This window comes from Denticeps clupeoides, chromosome 2 (assembly GCF_900700375.1).
Source record: "Denticeps clupeoides chromosome 2, fDenClu1.1, whole genome shotgun sequence".
Lineage (NCBI taxonomy): Eukaryota > Metazoa > Chordata > Actinopteri > Clupeiformes > Denticipitidae > Denticeps > Denticeps clupeoides.
Genome location: NC_041708.1, coordinates 37,868,923 through 37,896,846, shown reverse-complemented (window position 1 = coordinate 37,896,846; position 27,924 = coordinate 37,868,923). Strand labels below are relative to the sequence as shown.

Genomic DNA, 27,924 nt, shown 5'->3' with positions numbered 1-27,924 from the left:
TATTAGACAAACATAAAATATGCCATTGAAAAGTATTTACTGTTATGGTCACCAACATATTTAATCACTTAGTTAAAATAAAAAGTAGCGTTGCACAAGGAAAAAAAATCTGCATTTTCAATTACCCCCTTCCTGATTAAAAAAAGGGTAATATATAAAACAATTCTCAATAATTCTCAATAATCTCAAACTTGACAATATCAAAATGCACTTTAAACCTTGCCACCAGATATAATTTTAAACACAAGACAATATATATTTTAATGCAACCCAGCAACATTACCTCATGGCCATTTACAAGAACCTTCTATGGTGTCAATGCTGAACTGTTTGGTTGAAAAACTTAAACCCCCCCAAAAATCCAGTAATTGGCTAACAATTGCCACATATGAGGTGCTGCTTTTGTAATGCTTGCAAAAAAACAAACACTAAGTTTGTAACGCAGCTAGAGCACCGGTTCAAAGTGTTTGTCTGTCGTGCGGTTACGGTGTGGGGTGAAAACAGGTCCTTCGTGGCTAAAGAGACGTTTGACAGGAGCACTTGATGGCAGAGTCGTATTGTATTTTAAGAAGAGGGTTCTGATCACAGAATATGCCTTTAATGAGGCCAATGTCTTATCTGAATCTTGAAGATACCTCTGTACCTCATCCTCTGCTGTAGAACAGGTCACCTGTGGACTCTGAAAACTCATGTCCAGTGGTGCTGGAATCATTAGAAGGTTCTGTGTTGAGGAATTGAGCCTCTTGGACAGATGGCACATATCTGGCAACACATTTTACAGCCCAAAGCACGTTGCTGCTCCCCTTTGACTTAAGAGTGAAACTCTCCACGTCACAGAAACCGGTGAAAAAAAAAACACACACACACTTAGTATAAACACTCTGTGATCCATCGAGTTTCTTTAGATGACGCCATCAAACGTTCAATCTTTGGACAAAAAACTGGAGGGACACTTGAATTCTATAGAGAGCTGGGGACCTGTTGTGTTTGACGGCTGACCAGACAGAGGAATCTGGGAGAAACGAGGAGGCCATGTCTGTTTTTTCCTCAACAACTCGTGCTGCACGGAGGTGGAGATCATTTCATAAAACTGCACCCCAGACCTGGAGTTTCTGCTGGTCAAGTGCAGGACGTTCTACTTACTGACAGAATTCGGCTCAGTGTTCATGACAGCAGTTCATATTCCAGCCCAGGGGAACTTTACCAGCTCATTACCAGCCAGGAGGACGCATGTCCTGATGGACTTGTAGATAAACTGCACACACTGTATTAAAACACTCATCTGATGTTACCTCTTGCTTTAACCAGGTGGACATTTCTCCAGCATGTCTCTTGCAGGGACGCTTGATCACTGGCATACGGGACATCTGGGTTGGTCAGACCACGTTGCCGTGCTTCTCCTGCATGAACAGAACCTGGAGCGCGAGGAGCCGGTGACACATACAGTGCAGCACTGGACACATGAGGCGGAGGACAAGTTGCAGGTCTGCTTTGACTGTGTGGACTGGGACACGTTCAGGGATCCTCTGACCTGGACGAGTGGGACACAGTGGTCACTGGTTTCATGTGTCTGTGTCGGACTTTTTAATAAAATCCAGACGGGTCCAGACGACGTTCCAGGACGTGTATTGAAGTGACGCGGTGAGCGATTGTCTGCTGTCTACACAGATATTTTGAAGGAAGAAGAACAAAGTGACCTGAATGACTGCAGACTCGTACCTTCTAGCGCTATGAAGTGTTTTGCGAGGCTGCTAACGGGTCACATTAAGAGCTCCATTCCAGATACTCTGGACCCGCTGCAGTTTGCTTACAGACACAATAGAGCGATAGATGAATAGACGATGCCGCCGCACATCTCACCGTTCACACCAATTTCACACGATTGTGTGGCCAGACACGTCTCCAACATATTCATCAAGTTCACTGACGTCACCACCATCGTGGGCCTGACTACCAACAACGATGAAACGGCCTACAGAGAGGAGTTCAGAGCTGATAATGGACTTCATGAAGCAGCATGCAGCTCATCCCCCCATCTACATCGGAGGAGATGCTGTGGAGAGGGTCAGCAGCTTCAGGTTCCTCGGGGTCACCCTCAGTGCCCGCCTCAAGTTTACAGAGCATGCTGCAGCTGTCACCAAGAAGGCCCACCAACGACTTTACTTCCTCAGACATCTGAAGAAAGCGAGGATGGGAACCTGTTCTCTTATGTGGCTTTTTAACGCTGAAGTCCAGTTTTATTATAGAACTTGCACGAGTGCTACAGACAGATGAACTTCTGCTCTTCCACGGTAAATCTATAAAATCTATATAAATCTATATAAAAAAAAAACAATCCCACAGTCCAGGTTCAGTAGAGGTCAGCAGATGTTCATCAGGAAAATCCTCCATTCATCTAACAGCTGTGTTCCCTCAGGAAGAGGCTGCAGTCTGTGTGCTGCTTGAAGATGTGAAGATGTTCATGATTATGTTGGACAGATCCTGATGTGTGAGATGATCCCACCATTATTTCATCTTCTGTACCAGCTGCTGATCCTTTTCTTCTGCTACTTCTTCTGTTTCTTCATTTCAACCAAGTCACCCTGATCGGTTCTGTAGAGAACAGGACAGTGTTAGTACTATACTGCTGTAGGAAGATTAAATCTAAATCTTCTCCTGTATAATGAAGGTCCAGTTAGACCAGATCTGATCTTTGCTGCTCTCTGCTGATGAGAAGTTAATACTTGGTTTAATAATGTTGCTTTATTGGAATCGTTATTAATAATCTATTCATATTCATAATGTGTAGCTTTTACAGAAGAATGAGTTTGTTGATCATTTCTACTGATGTCTCATTGTCATAACGCAAACACACACACACACAGACACACTTCTTATTAACATTCAGTCCTGATATCAACACTCACTGTAGATCCTCCAGTTTACAGTGTGGATCCTCCAGTGCTGTAGAGAGAAGTTCCACTCCTGAATCCTGCAGATTATTGTAACTCAGGTCCAGGATTCTCAGACGTGAGGAGTTTGATCTGAGAGTTGAGGACAGAGCTGAACAGCAACCAGCTGAGAGGGAACAGTCACGCAGCCTGGAAGAAACATGATGATACATCAGATTATTACAGTCATTATTACTCTTTATTTACCTGTAGATAAACACAGTTTTAAACATTTTGTCACGGGTGGGCTGGACATGGCGATGAAAGAGGACGCATTCGCACGATTTCACAGGACAGGGGTTTAATACAGACTTCACAAGACAGGGGAACATCAACACGCACAGTGACCTGACGGCGAACAGACACAAACATACTCCGGATCCGGAGTCACCCCTGCCGGTCCGGATCATGACAGTACTCCCCCCTCAAAGGCACTACCACTGGGAGTGCCCCACAAAACGGTCCATGAAAGGGGGGAGTAAGTCCATAAGGACGAGTGGCGGTTGTCCTGCACCGGTGGCGTCAGGCTCGGGCCAAAGCACGGCTCGTCCGTGGGGGACCGGCATCCTGTCCGCCGTCCGTCACAGGCACCATCACTCCGGTCAGTCTCCGGCACGCCCCGCTGGAAAGTTCGCCGCCTCCCTCGTCTTGGTTAATGCCGGGAGCACCTGAACTGCGCGACCGGTCTCCTCGACCCCACGGTAGGTTTCGTAGGCCATCGAGGTCCGGTACTCCCCGCCTCCGAAATCGGCAGGGGGAACATGGACCGCGTGACAGGTCCTCTCGACCCCACGGTAGCTCTCGTAGGCCGCCGAGAGTCTGTCACGCTTGGGGAAACTTTAAAAACATGGACTGGATCTTGGGCAGGGCACTGGCGATTACCGGAACTGCGTCACTGGAATCGCCAGGGGGGACATGGACAGCGTGACAGATCCTCTCGAACCCACGGTAGCTCTCGTAGGCCGCCGAGAGTCTGTCACGCTTGGGGAAACTTTAAAAACATGGACTGGATCTTGGGCAGGCCACTGCCGATTACCGGAGCTGCGTTGCTGGAATCCGGACGAGACGGCGACGTCGGGGGACGTCCATACATAGAACCTTGAACATGGATCTGTGGGGCAGATGTCCTCCCGACCATCCACGGCTCCCTGGATCTCAGCGGGGCGTAGATCGGCTGCGTCCACGTGGTCGGGTCATTCTGTCATGGGTGGGCTGGACATGGCGATGAAGGAGGACGCATTTGCACGATTTCACGCGACAGGGGTTTAATACAGACTTCACGAGACAAGGGAACATCAACACGCACAGTGACCTGACGGCGAACAGACACGAACAGGATAGTTTTATACAATTATATAAATATACACCAGGTGAACACGATCATGGAACATTACACAGGACGAACAGTCCCCCCTGCCGGTCCGGATCATGACACATTTATTTCACTTTTAACAATTTATTCAGGTGCTTCATGCTGGTATTTGGAAGCTATAAGTGATGTGAATATTTACAGAAATTGTATTTGTATATTTTGACATTATTAAAGGTGTTAATTATTGTAAATTTGTAACGTGGTTTGCTGTATTCTTTACTGACTGCTCACCACCACTTGCATGTTACCTTATATAAGCTGTTTAATTCTACTGCTGGGCTGTCAGTAAATATGCGCTTGATAACATCTTAACGTCAGAATAAAGTTTTGTAGAACCTTTGATCGACACTGGATTGTGTTTTTATAAACGCGTCGGACCAATAAGTGAAACTCGACTTCGGCCTCTCACTGCTTTTGGTTTTATTTCATGTAGTCACTAAATATGCAGTTTTTCTTCAAATATATTTACATCAAATATATTTTAATGGAACATGATGATACATCAAATTATTACAGTCATTATTACTCTTTATTTACCTGTAGATAAACACACACTTTATCGTGCTGTCTGCTGTGACGAGTAAGAGGCAGAAGGGGGGGCTCTGTCAGGATTGACTGCAGCTGTGCCAATCCTGACGGCGCATAAATACCCTAGTTTTCCGCCCCTTCGGGAGGGACTCTCTGCATGAACTTGACCTGGTTTTGTTTCATGTGTGTTTTGAGATCTGGCAATCGCCACACGCCTGCGGGTTTGTTTACGTTCTTCATTTAAGTTAAATCGTTTTCGGCCACCGCGCCATTCTTTATTTGTGTTTATTGTTTGTTATAATAAAAACCCCTTCCCAGCATGTCAGATCTCTGCGCTTCCTTCCCCCGTAAGTCCGTAGTCGTGACAGAATGCCGTCCCTCCCGACAAAAGCGCAGAGGAAAAAGACAGAGGAGGAAAAAACGCTGCGAAGGACGCAGCCCGGCGCGACGAGCGCGGGCGCCGGGGGAGAGACACGCCGCCCGTTCTGGTGGGCGGTTTCTCCCCGATAAAGTTTTTAAAGTGTAGTGATTGTCACACGAGAAGCCGTGGTACGCGGCGCCGCGGGATGACGTCACCCCCGGGAAACTCCGCGAAACCCGGAAGCGACAACGTCGGCGGGTGAGTGGGCGGGGCGAAGACGGTGGCGTCACCAGCAGCGAGGAAGTGACGTGGGCAGCGAGCGCAGAGGATGCCAGGAACTCTGCGCTCTGCTGGCCAGGCTCCCCGTGGACTGGGACGACACGGACGATGACGAGAGCACGGGAGACGCGAGTTGAGCTCCGCCCATCGCGCCCGTCCACGATCGTCGCGAGGTCCGTGGGGACCCACGTCACTTCCAGGGGGGTAAGTGACGACCACAGCGGCGTTCCTCCAGCGAGGAGGTGGGCAGGCTCCAGCCCGAATGGCCGGAGTACTGCCCATGGGAGCTGATCACGCCATGGGTCCAGGATGTCTGCAGGGTGGACGACCCTCGGAGTCACCGGTGGGAGGACACGGATGATGAAAGCGGCGATGACGTTGATTTTCTTTGGGCGGTCGGTGCCGGGATGGCTCCGCCCATTGTGTGCGTCCGAGATCGTCGCGACATCCGTGATGACCCACGTGACTTCCGGGGGTATGAGGAAGACGAGGGAGACACGGACGACGACGACGACAGTGTGCCCATCCCAGATCGTTGCAAGATCCGTGGACACCCACGTCCCTCCCAGCAGTGTGGGGACAGCTGGTGGAAGAGGGCAACGGGAAGGGGCTGCCGGGACTGCCTTCCCTCTGCCCGGACGTTCCCCAGCAGAATGGCAGCGCAGCACCAGCACCCCCACCTGCTGGAGAAGATGTCCACCATCCTCCATGCCACACACCCAACACCATCTCCAACGACATGTCCAGCCCCGTGTGGGACAGCCCAATGGTCCCGGGACCCTTCAGTGGGGCAGCAGACACGGATGAGATCACCAGCATCCTCGCATGTCTGACTGGATCGGCATGGGGCTGGGGCGCAGCCTTATGGCAGCAGGGAGAGACATCTGGGATCGAACTCTGCCCCTCCTCCACATCCAGCGCCAGTCAGGATTCGGGGCAAGAAGACCCAGCACTGGCGGGCGACGAGAAGGTCGCTCCTCCCGAGATCCTGGCTGTGCCCCCTGAGGAGGTCCCGGAGAGCCCAGAGAGGGAGCCAGATGACCCTCTGTTCTGTTTGTCTCTGTCTTTGTGTATGTGCGTGGCATTTGTGTCCGTATGTCGCCCCCACTTCCCCTCTTTATGTCCACCAGATGGTGAAACAGCCACGGAGCCGAACCCCAGGGAGGTAGTTCCTACCCTGACTGCACTGGTCCAGGACAAGGTGGACGAGCCCCAAGGTACCCCTAGCTCCAGTCGGGGGCGGTGTAGTTTGAGGGCTCCTCCTGAGGGGTGGGTAGGTGGGGAAGCGATGGAGCTGGGTCCTCCGGTAGCCGGTGAGGAGGGCGGGCCAGGCATGGGCTTGTGTCCGCCTCCAGAGGGGTGGAGTGCTATAGATCCCCCGGGTAGGCATGAGGACCCAGCTGGGACAGGCAGGAAGAGGGCCTGCTTGTCCCAACGGACGCAGAAGGGGCTAGTCGGATGGTCTGGCAATGCCCCCCCCTTGGCACCAGGGCCGTGCAGCGAGAGGGGCTGCAAGGTCCCAGAAGGCACCAGCCTGGGGTGCCTGGAATGGTCGCCGGAGGCTCCAGGACCACCTCCATGCGCGGTGCAGGTCCCTGGGTCCATCGGCCCTGGTTTTTGTGTGCAGGTCCGAGGGTCCGGGGCCGGCATGCGGGACCACGCTGGGGAGCCAGGCCGAGGGTCCGGGGCCGCCACGCCTGACCACGCCGGGGAGCCAGGCCGAGGGTCCGGGGCCGCCACGCCTGACCATGCCAGGGAGCCAGCTCGAGGGGCCGGGGCCGCCACGCCTGACCACGCCAGGGAGCCAGCCCGAGGGGCCGGGGCTGCCACGACTGACCTCGCTGGGGAGCCAGCCCAAGGGGCCGGGGCCGCCACGCCTGACCACGCCAGGGAGCCAGCCCGAGGGTCCGGGGCCGCCACGCCTGACCATGCCAGGGAGCCAGCTCGAGGGGCCGGGGCCGCCACGCCTGACCACGCCAGGGAGCCAGCCCGAGGGGCCGGGGCTGCCACGACTGACCTCGCTGGGGAGCCAGCCCAAGGGGCCGGGGCCGCCACGCCTGACCACGCCAGGGAGCCAGCCCGAGGGGCCGGGGCCGCCACGACTGACCTCGCTGGGGAGCCAGCCCGAGGGACTGGGGCCGCCACGCCTGACCACGCCGGGGAGCCAGGCCGAGGGTCCGGGGCCGCCACGCCTGACCATGCCAGGGAGCCAGCTCAAGGGGCCGGGGCCGCCACGCCTGACCACGCCAGGGAGCCAGCCCGAGGGGCCGGGTCCTCCAAAGGGAGGATACAGCAGGGCAGGAGCCCTGTGGTTGCCACCGTCCGCCCCGCCACCTCCACTGATGGTACTGCTGGGGCTCCGAGGACGTAGCCCTTGGAGGGGGGGGCTCTGTCAGGATGGACTGCAGCTGTGCTCATCACTGGTGGCCAATCCTGATGGCGCATAAATACCCTAGTTTTCCGCCCCTTCGGGAGGGATGGCATTTTCGTGGACTCTCTGCATGAACTTGACCTGGTTTTGTTTCATGTGTGTTTTGAGTTCTGGCAATTGCCACATGCCTGCGGGTTTGTTTATGTTCTTGATTTAAGTTAAATCATTTTCGGCCACTGCGCCATTCTTTATCTGGGAAACCCTTCCCAGAATGTCAGACCTCTGCACTTCCTTCCCCCGTAAGTCCGTAGTCGTGACAGGGGGAAATACACCAGACAGATGCCCCGTTCACAGTAGTCTACTCTGTGCTTTTTCGTGGCCTGACTGTAGACTTGTTTCAAGGCTTTAATTGTACTATTTCGAATTATTAAACTGACCTCGCTAAAACGTTTGTGGCGTTTCCCTCATTCTTTCTAACTGTTCACGTTCCTGACCCAGACCAGGACGTAACATCAAAACATCAAAGTATTTCCATGAAATATTAATAATCAGTCCTGATATCAACACTCACACTAGAGTCTCCAGTTTACAGTGTGGATCCTCCAGTGCTGTAGAGAGAAGTTCCACTCCTGAATCCTGCAGATTATTGTAACTCAGGTCCAGGAGTCTCAGACGTGAGGAGTTTGATCTGAGAGTTGAGGACAGAGCTGAACAGCAACCAGCTGAGAGAGAACAGCCACACAGCCTGGAAGAAACATGATGATACATCAGATTATTACTTTATTATGTATTTATTTGGAGATAAACCCATATCATTTTATTTTATATTTAGGTTTAATTATTTCTGCTTTTATTGTTATTTGGAAGTTATTTTTCTCCTGGATGTCTGAAAGTTGAGTCGTGGCAACTGGACTTTCTTTCTTTAATGTAGAGACGTTTCATTCTGAATCCACAGAACTTTGTCTATCTAAGGAGAGTTGGCTTGTGTCCACAAATTTATCCTCCAGGTTGGTTTCACTTGAATAGGCTCATTAAGTGAAACACAGGCAGGGGGAGGGTTTTTTTTTTTGGATGTGACAGCCCCGCCCTGGCAGCTCCTCCTGCCCCCTGTGGAATGAAACGTCTGTACCTTAGAGAAAGAAGTCCAGTTGCCACGACTTTCAGACAATTTCACCTGGATGACTGAGAATCTTCACAGACGTTTCTCCTGGATATTAAAAAGTGTATCATGATGAATTTAAAACATTAACTTATTTGTAATTAGTCATTCTAATTTATATTACAGGGCTTAATATCAAATAAAATATCAGAGTGGTTCTGTGGTGTCATGATTATTGTCATTATTCAGCAATGTGACTTATTCCAAAGTCCCCCCTGAAGACACTCAGGGTTAAGTGTCTTGCTCAGGGACACAATGGTAGTAAGTGGGGTTTGAACCTGGGTCTTCTGGTTCGTAGGCGAGTGTGGTTACTAGGCTACTACCGCACACTCGCATGTGTCAAGTATATGGAATTGTAGTACTGTATAACGGCTGGTGACATGTTTCTGTTTTATATTCCCACTGACTGGCGCTCATTAATGGTTCTGGGACTAATTGAACCTTAATAATGACGGCTATGTTCCTACCAGGGACCGGTGTGTTACATCAGCCTGACTTTCAATGACTCTGATGGACTGATTGGTGAAGACTGGGTATTAATTGTGGGTAGGATGGTATCTCTTATAAATAGGGCCCACCTTAAGTCATGTGGCCGGTCGGGGAGAGCGGTGACGAGGACCTGGAACCGGGGACCGTGACCAGCCGCATAGTGGACGGCGGAGCGGCCAGTGGCGCTATGGCCAGTGACAACAAAATGTGACCTAAGCACCCATGAAGGGGCGTCGGAGTTGTAATTTCCGGTTTGTGTGCTATTGTCTGTGGGCTTTAAACATTCCATCTAGTAGCCCGACTGTGTTTGTGTTGCAGCAGCTGCGGCCGACGCCAGAAGGAAGTTTGGACCGAGTGGAGCAGCATCTACCCTCCGCTTGCGGCTTCCATTCATACGGCCTGGAAAGGAACTGGGCGGAGTTTGTTGCAGAGCACACAGAAGGGCGACTTGGCCATGTTCAGCTGCGGAGAGGAACGCCTGGAGACCGATGTGAGCACAACTCCGGTTTGACAGGTTGTGTGACCTTTTGGTTTGTGGGTTTGGGTAGACTGGTTTTGTACTGATAACAGTACTGACTGTTTTAAGATCCTTTTCTTATTAAATAAGTGTTTTTATACACACGTGGACAAAATTGTTGGTACCCTTCAGTCAATGAAAGAAAAACTCACAATGGTCACAGAAATAACTTTAATCTGACAAAAGTAATAATAAATAAAAATTCTATGAAATTTAACCAATGAAAGTCAGACATTGATTTTCAACCATGCTTCAAGAGAATTATTTTAAAAAACTAACTCATGAAACAGGCCTGGACAAAAATGATGGTGCCCACTCCTCATGAGCAAACTGCCCCAATTGTCTCAGGTTTTCCAGACGGCATGTTTCAGCTCTTTCCAAAGATACTCAATAGGATTGAGGTCAGGGCTCATAGAAGGCCACTTTTGAATAGTCCAATGTTTTCCTCTTAGCCATTCTTGGGTGTTTTTAGCTGTGTGTTTTGGGTCATTGTCCTCCTGCAAGACCCATAACCTGCGACTGAGACCAATCTTTCTGACACTGGCCAGCACGTTTCTCTCTAGAATCCCTTGATAGTCTTGAGATTTCATTGTACCCTGCACAGATTCAAGACATCCTGTGCCAGATGCAGCAAATAAGCCCCAGAACATAACAGAGCCTCCTCCATGTTTCACAGAAGGGACGGTGTTCTTTTCTTGATATGCTTCATTTTTACATCTGTGAACATAGAGCTGATGTGCCTTGGCAAAAAGTTCAATTTTTGTCTCATCTGTCCATAGGACATTCTCCCAGAATCTTTGTGGCTTGTCCACATGTAGTTTGGCAAATTCCAGTCTGGCTTTTTTATGATTTGTTTTCAACTATGGTGTCCTCCTTGGTCATCTCCCATAAAATCCACTTTGGCTCAAACAACGACGGATGGTGCGATCTGACACTGATGTTCCTTGAGCTTGAAGTTCACCTTGGATCTCTTTAGAAGTTTTTCTGGGCTCTTTTGTTACCATTCGTATTATACGTCTCTTTGATTTGTCATCAATTTTCCTCCTGTGGCCACGTCCAGGGAGGTTGGCTACAGTCCCATGGATCTTAAATTTCTGAATAATATGTGCAACTGTAGTCACAGGAACATCAAGCTGCTTGGAGATGGTCTTATAGCCTTTACCTTTGACATGCTTGTCTATAATTTTCTTTCTAATCTCCTGAGACAACTCTTTCCTTCGCTTCCTCTGGTCCATGTTGAGTATGGTACACACCATGTCACCAAACAACACAGTGACGACCTGGAGCCCTTTATATAGGTCCACTGACTGATTACAAGATTGTAGACACATGTGATGCTAATTAGTGGACACACCTTGGATTAACATGTCCCTTTGGTCACATTATTTTCAGTCTTTTCTAGGGGTACCATCATTTTTGTCCAGGCCTGTTTCATGAGTTTATTTTTTTAAATAATTCTGTTGAAGCATGGTTGAAAAGCAATGTCTGACTGTTATTAGTTAAATTTAATCGAATTTTTATTTAGTATTACTTTTGTCAGATTCAAGTTATTTTTGTGACCATTTTGAGTTTTTCTTTCATTGACTGAAGGGTGCCAACAATTTTGTCCACGTGTGTATGTATGTGTTTTATTGAATATTCAGGATTGTTGTGTGTATGGGGGTTAAGATAACCAGCCTGGTTCATTTACTATACTGATCGTATTACCCTTATAGTGGGAATTTGTGGTGCTTTACTTGCGGTTTGTAACATGCGTTTGGTGTGATTTCCTAATTTGATGAATTGTGGGTTTATACGTGTGCTCTGAACTGTCACTATTTGCTGTGGTTGGGGAGGGTGGCATCATATCGGCAGTACTGGTGATGTGTAACATCTCCGGACAGTGATTTATTTTGATACGCCCCAAACACGTGTATCTGGTTGACGAACACAACCCGACTCTCCAAAAAACTGGAACAATTTCCTCCAGGAAAAAACAAACTTTTTCTGAACTTTCCCTGTAATTACTGATTTGTACGTCTCACCGTAGAGTCTCCAGTTTACAGTGTGGATCCTCCAGTGCTGTAGAGAGAAGTTCCACTCCTGAATCCTGCAGATTATTGTTACTCAGATCCAGGAGTCTCAGACGTGAGGAGTTTGATCTGAGAGTTGAGGACAGAACTGAACAGCTCACAGCTGAGAGGGAACAGCGCCGCAGCCTGGAAGAAAAATTATGATCCATCAGAATATTATGTACAAACAAACATGCACACGAGTTTCTTGGCATGAAATTCTTTATATGAATCGAATTATTTGCATCCCTGCATTTACATTGAAATTATTGTCGCCATATCAGAATTGTAAGTAAATATTCTATTACAAGCATGTGATGCTGCCACGTCCTCAGCCCTCCTACCCTGATCACCGTCCCCTGTCCTCTGAACTCCGGTCCAATAATTGAAGAGTCGTCCGCACCCGTCTGCTCTGATCAACCTCCTGCAATTCCCAGCAGCACCACCACCACAATATAAGATCTCACCTGAGATCTGAAGGTTGCTGATTCTCCAGCCTAAAAATCCTGTACTTTAAAGTACCGGTGTTATCCGAGACCCGTCTGGCTGTGTTTGTTCGTCTGCATATTTTCTGTTTAGTGTCCTCGTGTTTTGTCTCACTGATTGTTACAGAAAGCGAATAAAATCAGGCTTTAAGTTGAGGGTGACGGTCATCTTGTCCAGCCTAGAATGTCTCCGATTTTTTGGTGTTCTCCCAGTGCCAACAAAAGAAATAAACATGACAATAACAAAGCATTTGGAATTTAACATTTTTCTTGGACAAGAGGTGCATTTTCTGACATAAGTACAGAATGGCAATATTTAGGCCATAACTGTACATTAATAAAATCAGAAAATAAAAATGTCAGTAAATTCTACTAAAACACTTTATTTCAGCGCTTGCCTCATCATCCCAGCTGATCTACCAGACCTACCAAACATGACAGAAATATATTTCAGAACTAAACCCTTCAGTGTAAATAAGCAGTAAAGCTTTGAGATCAGTTCTGTAAGTGACAGGGAACCAGTGCAGGGATCTGAGAAGAACTGGACTCATGTCCTCTCTCCTCTTGGTATTTGTTAGGATTTAGAAGGAGTTACAGCAGCTGTCTGGTGGTCTTTTTGTGAAGAGCAGTCAGGAGAGATAACTGCACCAGTCTAACCTACAAGAGATAAAGGCCTGAAGACACGTATCTAGGTCCTGTTCAAATAGAATTATCCCTGCTTTCTAAGAAAACCTGGGAGAACATCTGCGAGACCTGGAGCAGATACACAAGAGGAATCATACAAAATTCCACACAGAAAAGCAAGTATCACGACACAAACACGGGCTGAGATCCAGGCGCAGATGGAGTTACACCCGAACACGGGAGCTACGGGGTTAACAAACACAGAGAACGGGAAACAGGGAACCAAACTGAGACCCAGAAGAGCCGGACACTGACCTAGACACAGGGAGAACTCAGACCTGATGGAGGAACGTAGACCAGGTTACAACACAGACTGGGAAGAGACACGCTGACTGAAATTAGAACCCAGACCAGGAATCCTACACAGACGTGGACCATTAAGCTCTTCTGCAATACGGTGGCAGAAACAGAATGGGGTCACAGGTTCTGGGTAGGTTGGTATCTCTTATAAATAGGGCCCACCTTAAGTCATGTGGCCGGTCGGGGAGAGCGGTGACGAGGACCTGGAACCGGGGACCGTGACCAGCCGCATAGTGGACGGCGGAGCGGCCAGCGGCGCTGCGGCCAGTGACAACGACGTGAGCTAAGCACCCCTGAAGGGGCGTCGGAGTTGTAATTTCCGGTTTGTGTGCTATTGTCTGTGGGCTTGAAACATTCCATCTAGTAGCCCGACTGTGTTTGTGTTGCAGCAGCTGCGGCCGACGCCAGAAGGAAGTTTGGACCGAGTGGAGCAGCATCTACCCTCCGCTTGCGGTTTCCATTCATACGGCCTGGAAAGGAACTGGGCGAAGTTTGTTGCCGAGCACACAGGAGGGCGACTTGGGCGTGTTCAGCTGCGGAGAGGAACGCCTGGAGACCGATGTGAGCACAACTCCGGTTTGACAGGTTGTGTGACCTTTTGGTTTGTGGGTTTAGGTAGACTGGTTTTGTACTGATAACAGTACTGACTGTTTTAAGATCCTTTTCTTATTAAATAAGTGTTTTTATACACACGTGGACAAAATTGTTGGTACCCTTCAGGCAATGAAAGAAAAACTCAAAATGGTCACAGAAATAACTTTAATCTGACAAAAGTAATAATAAATAAAAATTCTATGAAATTTAACCAATGAAAGTCAGACATTGATTTTCAACCATGCTTCAACAGAATTATTTAAAAAATTTGAAGGGTGCCTTTTCCAGACGGCATGTTTCAGCTCTTTCCAAAGATAGGATTGAGGTCAGGGCCCATAGAAGGCCACTTTTGAATAGTTCAATGTTTTCCTCTTAGCCATTCTTGGGTGTTTTTAGCTGTGTGTTTTGGGTCATTGTCCTCCTGCAAGACCCATAACCTGCAACTGAGACCAATCTTTCTGACACTGGCCAGCACATTTCTCTCTAGAATCCCTTGATAGTCTTGAGATTTCATTGTACCCTGCACAGATTCAAGACATCCTGTGCCAGATGCAGCAAATAAGCCCCAGAACATAACAGAGCCTCCTCCATGTTTCACAGAAGGGACGGTGTTCTTTTCTTGATATGCTTCATTTTTACATCTGTGAACAGAGCTGTGAATAGAGCTGATGTGCCTTGGCAAAAAGTTACATTTTTGTCTCATCTGTCCATAGGACATTCTCCCAGAATCTTTGTGGCTTGTCCACACGTAGTTTGGCAAATTCCAGTCTGGCTTTTTTATGATTTGTTTTCAACTATGGTGTCCTCCTTGGTCATCTCCCATAAAATCCACTTTGGCTCAAACAACGACGGATGGTGCAATCTGACACTGATGTTCCTTGAGCTTGAAGTTCACCTTGGATCTCTTTAGAAGTTTTTCTGGGCTTTTTTGTTACCATTCGTATTATACGTCTCTTTGATTTGTCATCAATTTTCCTCCTGCGGCCACGTCCAGGGAGGTTGGCTACAGTCCCACGGATCTTAAATTTCTGAATAATATGTGCAACTGTAGTCACAGGAACATCAAGCTGCTTCGAGATGGTCTTATAGCCTTTACCTTTGACATGCTTGTCTATAATTTTCTTTCTAATCTCCTGAGACAACTCTTTCCTTCACTTCCTCTGGTCCATGTTGAGTATGGTACACACCATGTCACCAAACAACACAGTGACAACCTGGAGCCCTATACATAGGTCCACTGACTGATTACAAGATTGTAGACACATGTGATGCTAATTAGTGGACACACCTTGGATTAACATGTCCCTTTGATCACATTATTTTCAGTCTTTTCTAGGGGTACCATCATTTTTGTCCAGGCCTGTTTCATGAGTTTATTTTTTTAAATAATTCTGTTGAAGCATGGTTGAAAAGCAATGTCTTACTTTTATTAGTTAAATTTCATCGAATTTTTATTTAGTATTACTTTTGTCAGGATTGTTGTTTGTATGGGGGTTAAGATAACCAGCCTGGTTCATTTACTATACTGATCTTATTACCCTTATAGTGGGAATTTGTGGTGCTTTACTTGCGGTTTGTAACGTGTGTTTGGTGTGATTTCCTAATTTGATGAATTGTGGGTTTATACGTGTGCTCTGAACTGTCACTATTTGCTGTGGTTGGGGAGGGTGGCATCATATCGGCAGTACTGGTGATGTGTAACATCTCCGGACAGTGATTTATTTTGATACGCCCCAAACACATGTATCTGGTTGACGAACACAACCCGACTCTCCAAAAAACTGGAACAATTTCCTCCAGGAAAAAACAAACTTTTTCTGAACTTTCCCTGTAATTACTGATTTGTACGTCTCACCGTAGATCCTCCAGTTTACAGTGTGGATCCTCCAGTGCTGTAGAGAGAAGTTCCACTCCTGAATCCTGCAGATTATTGTTACTCAGATCCAGGAGTCTCAGACGTGAGGAGTTTGATCTGAGAGTTGAGGACAGAACTGAACAGCTCACAGCTGAGAGGGAACAGTACTGCAGCCTGGAAGAAAAATTATGATCCATCAGAATATTATGTACAAACAAACATGCACACAAGTTTCTTGGCATGAAATTCTTTATATGAATCGAATTATTTGCATCCCTGCATTTACATTGAAATTATTGTCGCCATATCAGAATTGTAAGTAAATATTCTATTACAAGCATGTGATGCTGCCACGTCCTCAGCTCTCCTACCCTGATCACCGTCCCCTGTCCTCTGAACTCCGGTCCAATAATTGAAGAGTCGTCCGCACCCGTCTGCTCTGATCAACCTCCTGCAATTCCCAGCAGCACCACCACCACAATATAAGATCTCACCTGAGATCTGAAGGTTGCTGATTCTCCAGCCTAAAAATCCTGTACTTTAAAGTACCGGTGTTATCCGAGACATTTACATTTACATTTACAGCATTTATCAGACGCCCTTATCCAGAGCGACTTACAATCAGTAGTTACAGGGACAGTCTCCCTGGAGCAACTTAGGGTTAAGTGTCTTGCTCAGGGACACAATGGTAGTAAGTGGGATTCGAACCCGGGTCTTCTGGTTCACAGGCGAGTGTGTTAGCCACTAGGCTACTACCGACCCGTCTGGCTGTGTTTGTTCGTCTGCATATTTCCTGTTTAGTGTCCTCGTGTTTTGTCTCACTGATTGTTACAGAAAGCGATTAAAATCAGGCTTTAAGTTGAGGGTGACGGTGATCTTGTCCAGCGCAGAATGGCTCTGATTTTTTGTGTTCTCCCAGTGCCAACAAAAGAAATAAACATGACAATAACAAAGCATTTGGAATTCAACATTTTTCTTGGACAAGAGGTGATTTTCAGACATTAATACAGAATGGCAATATTTAGGCCATAACTGTACATTAATAAAATCAGAAAATTAAAATGTCAGTAAATTCTACTAAAACACTTTATTTCAGCGCTTGCCTCATCATCCCAGCTGATCTACCAGACCTACCAAACATGACAGAAATATATTTCAGAACTAAACCCTTCAGTGTAAATAAGCAGTAAAGCTTTGAGATCAGTTCTGTAAGTGACAGGGAACCAGTGCAGGGATCTGAGAAGAACTGGACTCATGTCCTCTCTCCTCTTGGTATTTGTTAGGATTTAGAAGGAGTTACAGCAGCTGTCTGGTGGTCTTTTTGTGAAGAGCAGTCAGGAGAGATAACTGCACCAGTCTAACCTACAAGAGATAAAGGCCTGAAGACACGTATCTAGGTCCTGTTCAAATAGAATTATCCCTGCTTTCTAAGAAAACCTGGGAGAACATCTGTGAGACCTGGAGCAGATACACAAGAGGAATCATACAAAACTCCACACAGAAAAGCAAGTATCACAACACAAACACGGGCTGAGATCCAGGCGCAGATGGAGTTACACCCGAACATGGGAGCTACGGGGTTAACAAACACAGAGAACAGGGAAACAGGGAACCAAACTGAGACCCAGAAGAGCCGGACACTGACCTAGACACAGGGAGAACTCAGACCTGATGGAGGAACGTAGACCAGGTTACAACACAGACTGGGAAGAGACACGCTGACTAAAATTAGAACTCAGACCAGGAATCCTACACAGACGTGGACCGTTAAGCTCTTCTGCAATACGATGGCAGAAACAGAATGGGGTCACAGGTCCAAGATCAGCCAGGGAACAATGATACAGGACGTCCTTTAATAAAGAAGGGAACAGGTGCTGTGAAGGAGACATGGGCGTGGCTTGGAATCAGTAGACCGGACATGAAGATGTGGATCAGATGACAGAGTGGCGCCGATATGACAGCAAGATCTAGTTATGTTGATACTTTTATAAATATTTTAAGGACGTTTTGTGATATTTGTTTATTCCTGTAATATCTTTGTTGTTCTATTGCAAATAATAAATGGATGAAAAATCTGATTATTCTTGTTCTAACCTGAGAGTCTCCAGTTTACAGCATGAAGACTCCAGTCCTACACAGATGTGTTCCACTCCTGAATCCAGGATCTCGTTGTTACTCAGGATCAGATCAGTCAGATGTGAGTCTGGTGACTGGAGAGCTGCTGCTACAGTCTTACAGGACGACGCAGTGAGGTTACAGAAGTCCAGCCTGTAAAGACAGAGAAGATGTCCATCATATTTACAGCTGTGTGTTACATGATATTTGATGGATCATTTCAGCTGTAGTGACTGTTGGTCCTTACTGGACGCTGTATGCAGTGGGGCTGTGTTCAGCATAAACAGCAAATTTATGATATAAACTGTAAGACTGAAAGATCTTCAGTCAGGAACTCACCGAGCCGTTCTGCAGTTCCTCACTGAGATCATCAGCCTCTCACGACCACCATCATCTGTCTTGTAGTTCTTCAGGTCAAACTCATCCAGAACATCCTCTGATACCAGGATCATGTAGGCCAGTACTGAGCAGTGGGCAGGTGAGAATTTTTCACCTGATTTCACCAACATATCAATCTCCTCATGCAGTGAAGAGTCTTTCATCTCAAGCAGGCAGAGCAGAAGATTCATGGCTCTTTCAGTGGAGATGTTCTGGTCAGTAATCGCCCTGTGGGTGGTTGTGAGTGGTCCACTCTCATTGTACAGTTTCTTCTTGATGTACTGACTTGTTCTCTGGAGACTCTCTGAGCTGCTCTTAGTTCGGGGCAGGAGACCTTGTAGAAGTTCCTGGTTGGACTTCAGCAAGATTCCCAGAAGAAAACGGAGGAAAAGATCCAGATGTCCGTTCTGACTCAATAAAGATTTATCAACAGCAGCTTTCAGCAGATCATTCAGTGAGACTTTCTTCTGTCCTGGAAGAAAAGAGTCCAGCTCCTCCATGTTCATATAGCAGTAAACCATCCAGAAAGCAGCAAGAAACTCCTGGAGGCTCAGATGCACAAAGCAGTAGATCTTCTTCTGCTGAAACACAGATTCCTCCTTAAAGATCTCAGTGCACATCCCAGAGTAGACTGAGGCAGCAGTGACGTCTATTCCACACTCTCTCAGGTCTTCTTCATAAAACAAGAAGTTTCCCTTCTCCAGCTGTCTGAAGGCCAGCTTAGATAGTTTCAGAAGGACCTCATTATTTGACTGCAGGAGCTTCTGTCTGTCCATCTCACTCCTCTCATCATACTTCTGGTTCTTCATGCTGGTCTGGATGATCAGGAAGTGGGTGAACATCTCAGTCAGAGTTCTGGGGATTTCTTTACTGTTGTCTTGGAGCAGCACTTCCTGAAGAACAGTGGCTGAGATCCAGCAGAAGACGGGGATGTGACACATGATGTACAGGCTCCTTGATGTCTTCATGTGGGAGATGATTTTGTTGGCTTGGGTCTCATCTCTGATCCTCTTCCTGAAGAACTCCTCCTTCTGAGGGTCATTAAACCCTCGCACTTCTGTTACCTGGCTGATGTGTTGAGCAGGAATCTGATTGGCTGCTGCTGGTCGTGATGTAATCCATATGAGAGCCGAGGGGAGGAGGTTCCCTTGAATGAGGTTTGTTATGACCACGCCCACTGATGATGTCTGTGTGACGTCACACAGCTTCTGTTCCTGAATGTGGAAATTCAGCTGAATTCTGCTTTCATCCAGACCATCAAAGATGAAGATCATCTTACAGCCCTCATATTTCTGTGTGTCCTCCAGCTCCTGAAGCTCAGGGTGGAAGTCCAGCAGAAGCTGATGAATACTGTACCCTTCATCTTTAACCAAATTCATTCCCCTGAAAGGAAGCAGGAAGATGAAATCTACGTCTTGGTTTGCTGCTCCTTCTGCCCAGTCCAGGATGAACTTGTGCACAGACACAGTTTTTCCTATTCCAGCAACACCCTTGGTCATCACAGTTCTGATGTGCTTCTCTTGTCCAGGTGGGGCTTTAAAGATGTCATTACAGTTGATGGGCGTGTCTTGTCTTCTTCTCCTGTGTGCTGCTTCAATCTGCTGAACCTCATGTTCTCTATTCACCCCTTCACTCTCTCCCTCTGTGATGTAGAGCTCTGTGTAGATGCTCTTCAGGAGGGTCTGGTTCTCTGGATTTATGATGCCTTCACATATGTGCTCCATCTTCCTCTTCATACTGGATTTATGAGTCTCCAGGACTCTCTGTAGGATAACATCAGGTTCTGGTAATGAAGATCAACATCCATAGTCATGAACTATTACTGGCAGTGGTTAGTCTAGTGGGTAATTAAACAGAATCCTGAGCCACTGAGGTTCCACTGAGCAAAGTACCGTCCACCCACGCTGCTCCCCGGGTGCCTTTACAACCAAAAATAAATTTATTTGATCTTTGGTCGTGGAGTTGATACGATTTTATGGTTGTAAAGTTTGTGTTTCTTATTAAGAGTAAAGCTTAAGATCTTTCTATATTTTTACTTGGGTTCAGGTTTGCGTGCTACACTGTATAATTGATTAATTTTTGACATGGCAAAAGAGCTCAATTGAATATTGTGGCGAGTTTTGCCACATTATGTTGATTTCAATTATTCTATTTATTATTGAAACATTTTAAATTAATAAAGGATTGCATTAGCACTTTGCACATTGAATTACCAATTGCAAAATGTAATATCAAATTACATGCTCAGATTGAATACTGAATTTCCATTTGAATATTTGTGCTTAAAATCTTCCGCATTCCTACATTTTGTGTTACTGAAAATGCACACATGTGCGACAGGAATTCTGCTCATTTACCCTAAAAGATTGAAAAAGAGGATTATGCACAGCAGTGTTGTGCACCAAAGTGGGGTTGCGTTGCCCTTTTGCTTATAATGGCTGCGGTGGCGAGGCCGATATTCACTGGGCTTACCGGGTGGTAGTACGAGCGTACTGACGTTGCTGTGTCGGTGTGGAATGGGACCACATGACAGTAATGCTGTTTAAATTAGCCTTTACTGGCAAATCGCATTGTGCAGAACACGGACAGTCCAACCTCTGAACCAGTGTTGCCAGATCCTAAATCTTCCTACAAGCAACTTAAAATTTTTGTATTTTGAGAAACATTATCGTACACACCCATTTCCATTCTGATGTTGCTTAGACAATCTGCTCCAATAACACATATCATCATAGACTGTGCATATTATACTGCATAATGCATCTCTTACCTACAGAACATTTACAGATGTGGAGGGGGATTCAGACGCTGTTGGACTACAAACCACGAGCACACATACTCGATTCCGCCAGCCCATCACTCCCAAACTAACTGAACGCATTCTATGCACACTTTGAGCTCGCTAACTCTCATCCTCCAGAGCGGGCTCCAGCAGAGCTGCATGACGTCACTCCCACCGTGTCTGTCATGGACATAAAGAGGTGCTTCAGCAGAGTCAACATAGGGGTGGTAGTAGCCTAGGGGTAACACACTCACCTGTGAACCAGAAGACCCAGGTTCAAATCCCACTTAATACCATCGTGTCCCTGAGCAAGACACTTAACCCTGTGTCCCTGTAACTACTGATTGTAAGTCGCTCTGGATAAGGGCGTCTGATAAATGCTGGAAATGTAGTTATGTACTTAACATCCGCAAGGCCGCCGGCCCAGATGGAATTTCGGTTCGAGTATTGAAGGTGTGCAGTGAGCAGCTGTCTGCCATCTTTACTGACATCTTTAACGCCTCACCGCAGAGCTCAACTGTCCCCATCTGCTTCAAAAACACCATCATTGTCCCAGTTCCCAAAAAGAACAAAGCCAGCTGCCTTAATGACTTTCGGCCTGTGGCACTAACCTCCATCTCTGCTTTGCTTTGAATGGCTGGTAATTGGGCACATTTTGAGCTCCATTCATTCTAATCTAGACCCACTTCAATTTGCATATCGTCACAATAGATCCACTGATGACGCCATTTCACAGACCATCCACACCACCCTGGCTCACCTGGACAACAAGAACTGCTACGCCAGACTGTTGTTTGTAGATTTCAGCTCTGCATTCAACACCCCTCCAAGCTTATCCAGAAGTGCTACTCTGTGCAACTGGGTTCTGGACTTTCTCACCAACAGACCGCAGCATGTGAGGATCGGCAAAAACACCTCCACCACAATGATCCTCAACACTGGCACGCCGCAGGGAAGTGTTCTGAGCCCAATGCTGAACTCCCTGTTTACACACGACTGTGTGTCCAGACCCAGCTCCAACACCATCATCAAGTTTGCTGATGATACCACCGTTGTAGGCCTGATCAGCAACATCGACGAGACGGCCTACAGAGAGGAGGTGAGACTCTTGGCAGAGTGGTGTCAGGAGAACCACCTCTCTCTCAACGTCAGCAAAACCAAGAAGATGGTTTTGGATTTTAGGAGGCAGGATGCAGCTCATCCCCCTATCTACATGGGAGGAGGTGCTGTGGAGAGGGTCAGCAGCTTCAGGCTCCTTGGGGTCACCCTCAGTTCCGACCTCAAGTCCTCAGAACACACAGCAGCGGTCACCAAAAAAGCCCACCAACGACTCCACTTCCTCAGACGCCTGAAGAAGACTGGGTATCCACCTCTGTCCTCACCAGCTTCTACAGGTGCGCTGTGGAGTCCATCCTCACAGGCAGTATTGCGTCCTGGTACGGCAGTTGTACTGCTCAGGACAAGAAAGTTCTGCAGAGGGTGGTGAAAACAGCTCAGAGGATCACAGGCACACAACTCCCAGCAATAACGGACATTTACACCACATGCTGTCTAAGGAAAACGAAGAGCATCCTGAAGGACCCCAGCCAGGCAAGGGACTCAGGACAATTCACACACTCACAACACGATTCAGGAACAGTTTCTACCCCAGTGCCATCAGGCTATATAACACATAGTATGCACTGTCACTTAAATTACATTTACATTTTTTACATTTTACAGCATTTATCAGACGCCCTTATCCAGAGCGACTTACAATCAGTAGTTACAGGGACAGTCTCCCTGGAGCAATTTAGGGTTAAGTGTCTTGCTCAGGAACACAATGGTAGTAAGTGGGATTCGAACCCGGTGTGCAAATTATGCACACTCACTTTTTTATGCAACTTAGATTTATTCTTTGTAAAAAGTGGGGAGAACAGAGCAAAAAGCTCTCTCTCTACCCACAAAAGCACTGTATTCAAACCACTCCAACTTACCTGGCATGTTACCTGGCAGAAAGAGGCGTAGCACAATAGAGGTTAAAAAAATTAAGTTTCTAATTTATTAACACCGCTAAATTATTATTGCAGTTACATGTGAATATTGTATGTAAAAATGTACCAATGTTACAGAGAAAATAAAAATGAAAAGAAAGAGTAGAGAGAGAGAGAGAGAGAGAGAGAGAGAGAGAGAGAGAAAAGCCAGGAGAAAAATGAGAGGATAGAGCAGACTCAAAAACCAGAAAATCCGGTTTCCATGAAAAGGCAGCTGGGAAAGAAAGTGAAGTCCATTCCCCACATGTGAACAGATCTTTATACACCTGGCCTACAGGAAGCTGTCACAGACCAATCAGAACTAGTTGCTTCTGACGTCACGCCCCCGGTGCCTCCCGTCTGGGGAAGACAAAGAGAGTAGGCGAGAGGAAACACTCAGCATGCTCCTCTGACCATCAATGGTGCATCTGTGGAGAGAGTGAGCAGCACCAAGTTCCTGGGTGTGTACATTACCGAGGATCTCTCCTGGACAAACAACACCACTGCACTGGCCAAGAAAGCACAGCAGTGTCTCTACTTCCTCCGCAAACTAAGAATAGCAAGAGCACCAGCCCCATCATGTACACATTCTACCGAGGAACCATCGAGAGCATCCTGTCTAGCAGCATCACTGTGTGGTTTGGAGCCTGCAATGCGTCCTGCCAAATAACTCTCCAACGCATAGTCAGAGCAGATGAGAGAATCATCGGTGTCCCTCTCCCCTCCTTCCAAGACATCTACAGCACACGCCTCACCAAGAAAGCCCTCTGCATAGCAGCCGATCCCACCCACCCAATGCAAACCTTCTTCAGCCTGCTGCCATCAGGGAGGAGACTGCAGAGTCTCCAGCAAGGTTATTATAGTTAACGAAAACGAACGATAAAACTAAAACTAGAATTGAAAAAGCATTTTCGTTAACTGAAATAAAGAGTTAAAAAAAAACGAATACTAACTGAAACTGTTTTGAGTGTATACAAAACGAACTTAAACGAACTAATATTATAGCAAAAACGTCCTTCATTTTCGTCTTTGTAATAAGCCTTTTGGGTTGAATTAAAATCTATTTACTTCACGCTGCCAGTTTTAAGCCAGGTTTTTGACCATTATGGTAACACGTGGTCTGTGACGTCACGTGTCCATAGTCTGTCCGTGACGCCGCCAGCTAGCGTGATGGCTGCAGCGAAAGTCGGAAGAAAGCGGAAGAAAGTCCTATTTGGGATTTCTTTGATTATGACAGTGGCAAAAATAAAAGTAAGTGCCTTGTTGTAGAAGCAGGTGATACAATATGTGGAATACTTCTCAAGGGGGAAAAACCCCACGAATCTGAAAGTCCATTTGAAAAGCTCACAAAAAAAGGCGATCCAAGAGTACCTGAACAAGCCAGCCTCTCGCCCGCCCTCCCCCGACAGAGAAGCGGTAGCCAAGCCAGGTAACATGGGAAAGGAACGTGATACTACAGCATCCATAATGGACCAAGTAGCTGCTGGCTAGTAAATACGCAGGAACACCACAAATGAGAAGAAGCATTGGTAAAGCTTTGGGGCAGTGGTGGCCTAGCGGTTAAGGAAGTGGCCCCGTAATCAGAAGGTTGCCGGTTCGAATCCAGATCCGCCAAGGTACCACTGAGGTGCCACTGAGCAAAGCACCGTCCCCACACACTGCTCCCCGGGCGCTGGTCATGGCTGCCCACTGCTCACTTAGGGTGATGGGTTAAATGCAGAGGACAAATTTCACTGTGTGCACCGTGTGCTGTGCTGCTGTGTATCACATGTGACAATCACTTCACTTTATACTTATATGTTTATTAAGACTGGAATGTCTACACGACTGTGTGACTCGATTACCTTCAAAAAGTTCACCACTTCACTCGAACCAAAATTAAAAACACCCGGAGCTGCAAGAGTCAATAACCTTATCGGAGCTAAGCTGGATAAGGCTATTCTGGTGATTTTGATTCATGCACCTGACAAATATCCTAATTTACAAAAAAAAAAACTAAAACTAACACTGTAAATAATAAAAACTAAACTAAAACTAAGCAATTTTAAAATATCAAAACTAATAAAAACTAGTAAATCTGCCTCTAAAAACTAATTAAAACTAACTGAATTTGAAAAAAAAAATCTAAACGAAATAAAAACTAAAACTAATGAAAAATCCAAAACTATTATAACTGTGGTCTCCAGGCCAGGACCAGCAGACTGAAGGACAGCTTCACCCATCAGGCTGTCAGGAAGCTCAACTCTCTCCCGGCTAGAGGTTCAAATGCTAGAGGTTCAAATTCATCTCAACAGTCACCGGACTTTAATTTGTTCCACGTTCTAAGGAAATAAATGATGGACGGGCTTCACATCACATTGATTACTGGACACGTGTTATAACTGGAATTACAGCAGCACCAGTCCACATATTCAGGTGAAAAGTAATAAAATTCGTACTTGTGTCTCTGCTCCTGTTGATGGTCGGGTCGTTGGTTATCAGGTTCTGGTGTCCTGATGGAGCTGTGTGTGTTCCAGTCGTCCACACACTGCAGACACACAGGAGGACAGAGAGAACGTTCAACACCTCAGATTCACACTATGGACACGTCACTCTTTAAGGAGGAACCAGACGGCTGGATTATCAAGCACCAAAAAGGCTTCCTGTTATTTCTTGTTTTTAAGGAAATTATCGTAATATTATTATTTTAATCAGTTCAAAAATGAACTGTAATATCTGAGGAGTTTTTCTCTGTGTGTAGTAATCTAGCGGGTAATAAACTGTGCTGCTGCAGGGGGCTGAACCTGTAATTATTGAACATAAATCACTCTGGTCAAGAGCATCAGAAGAATGATGAGACGGAGTCAGATGTGTCCCACTGAGACGGGTTCTGCTTACAGGTCACTGTAATGAACTCCAGAGCAGGAAAAAACCAAACTGATTTACTTCCTCATTCAGTTCATCACCAAACTCCACAATCTGTTCCTCACCTCTGATCACAGGGGGTTGAAGCTCCACTGAATTTAATAGGATGATCCATGGACCAGTCACTCTTCATAGATACAAAGCTGGACACTGGAGACTCTGGTCTGTGTGTCTGATGGGGACCAGTGTCCCCCTCCTCACCATCCCCACAGACACTCATTTTAGACACAGAGTCCCCTAAACCTGTGGAGAGTGAGTGAGAGAGTGAGAGAGGCAGTGGTGGCCTCCTGGGGCAGTGGTGGCCTAGCGGTTAAGGAAGCGGCCCCATAATCAGAAGGTTGCCGGTTCAAATCCCGATCCGCCAAGGTCACTGAGCAAAGCACCGTCCCCACACACTGCTCCCCGGGCGCCTGTCATGGCTGCCCACTGTTCACTCAGGGTGATGGTTAAATGCATAGGACAAATTTCACTGTGTGAACTGTGTGCTGTGCTGCTGTGTATGACATGTGACAATCACTTCACTTTAGAGACAGAGAGAGAGAGAGAGAGAACATCCTTCAGGACAGACACAGTTTTAGAGAAATTGTGCTGGTATTGTGGTTGTTGGAGCCAATTTTGAGTTCCTGATAAAAGAAACTAAACTGTGATACAGAACACACCACTCTGGATCTGTTTCTCCAGTTTTCCTCCTGGAGCAGCTGGACCAGGAAATTCTGAATATTTAACATGTGTAATATTGTAGTAAAGTATATGTTTGGTATGTAATTGTTCATATTTGTATTTAGACTGTAGTTAACAAGATGTGTCTTTATTAAAATATTAAAACATGTACAACTATACATCTTACTGTACATGACTGACTATGTGCCTGTAGCTACTGTCCTTCATTGACGTTTTGAATAACTGCATTAATTTGTCAAAAATGGCAAAATGATCCATTCTTCAGACGTCCATTCTTCATTCAAGGCGTTTTCACACCACAGACCAGAATAGAAATTCACAGTACATTTACATAAACAGCGAACAAATGAAGAAATAAAGCGTTTAAACAGTAAGCAATGTGCAACTGCATTAGAACAGGGTTTGTAATGTACAGTATGTCCACAAAAAGCTAAATTTCTTAAATTATAGGCTATTTAAAATGCTGCAGGAGCCACTATACCACAGACTGGCCGACAAGGAATTAAGCAAAATTCTCCATCGTTTCTGGGAGCTGCTGCTGCTGCTGATGTTCTATCAGGACACACACATGTTAACTTGACTGGTCGTCCCTTAGGACAGTTTTATGGAAATTGCTGCTACCTTTCACTATTTTGGTAAGTGTGATGTAGTCCAGTGGATCTATCTAGTATCGTGGTGCTGGTTTATACTCTAATACTGAAATTATTTTGTCAGTTTGTAATTGTTCAAATTTGCATATAATTTGTAGGTAATAAGATTTATGGATGGGTTATTTAAAAACAATTATTCTCCTTACGATGCATTACAAACCAAAAATACACTTAAAAAGAACTTTCTTTTTTATTTACAGTGGAACCAGTGAGATCTACAGACAGCACGCACTTTCACTTCATCACTGCACGGGGAGTAAAAGTCCCGAACCCCCATATTAACCGTCACTTTAATAAAGTTTCATCTCCAGAAATTACTCACCGCTGCTGGGTTCGGATCGTCCGTCTTAAAATCCGGACTGATTGTTTTTACTTTAAAACCCGCGTCTTCTCCAACATGGCGGGTCTGCTGCGGTAAGAAACCGCT

General features: G+C 46.4%; 1 protein-coding gene across 2 annotated transcripts; it reads right to left on the bottom strand.

Annotated features, from left to right (window-relative positions):
* On the bottom strand, window positions 1-27,924 carry LOC114771085 (NLR family CARD domain-containing protein 3-like). Of its 2 annotated transcripts, XM_028964895.1 has the most exons (7): window positions 27,820-27,924; window positions 26,232-26,409; window positions 25,701-25,789; window positions 18,430-20,251; window positions 18,070-18,243; window positions 15,976-16,149; window positions 1-2,592 (listed from the first exon to the last, which is right to left on the bottom strand). In XM_028964895.1, the coding sequence occupies exons 2-7, from the start codon at window positions 26,384-26,386 to the stop codon at window positions 2,547-2,549; spliced, it is 2,460 nt and encodes an 819-aa protein (XP_028820728.1). In that variant the 5' UTR covers window positions 26,387-26,409; window positions 27,820-27,924; the 3' UTR covers window positions 1-2,546. The 2 variants fall into 2 exon arrangements, with proteins under 2 accessions (XP_028820728.1, XP_028820729.1); XM_028964896.1 differs by lacking the exons at window positions 25,701-25,789; window positions 26,232-26,409; window positions 27,820-27,924 and adding an exon at window positions 21,239-21,518.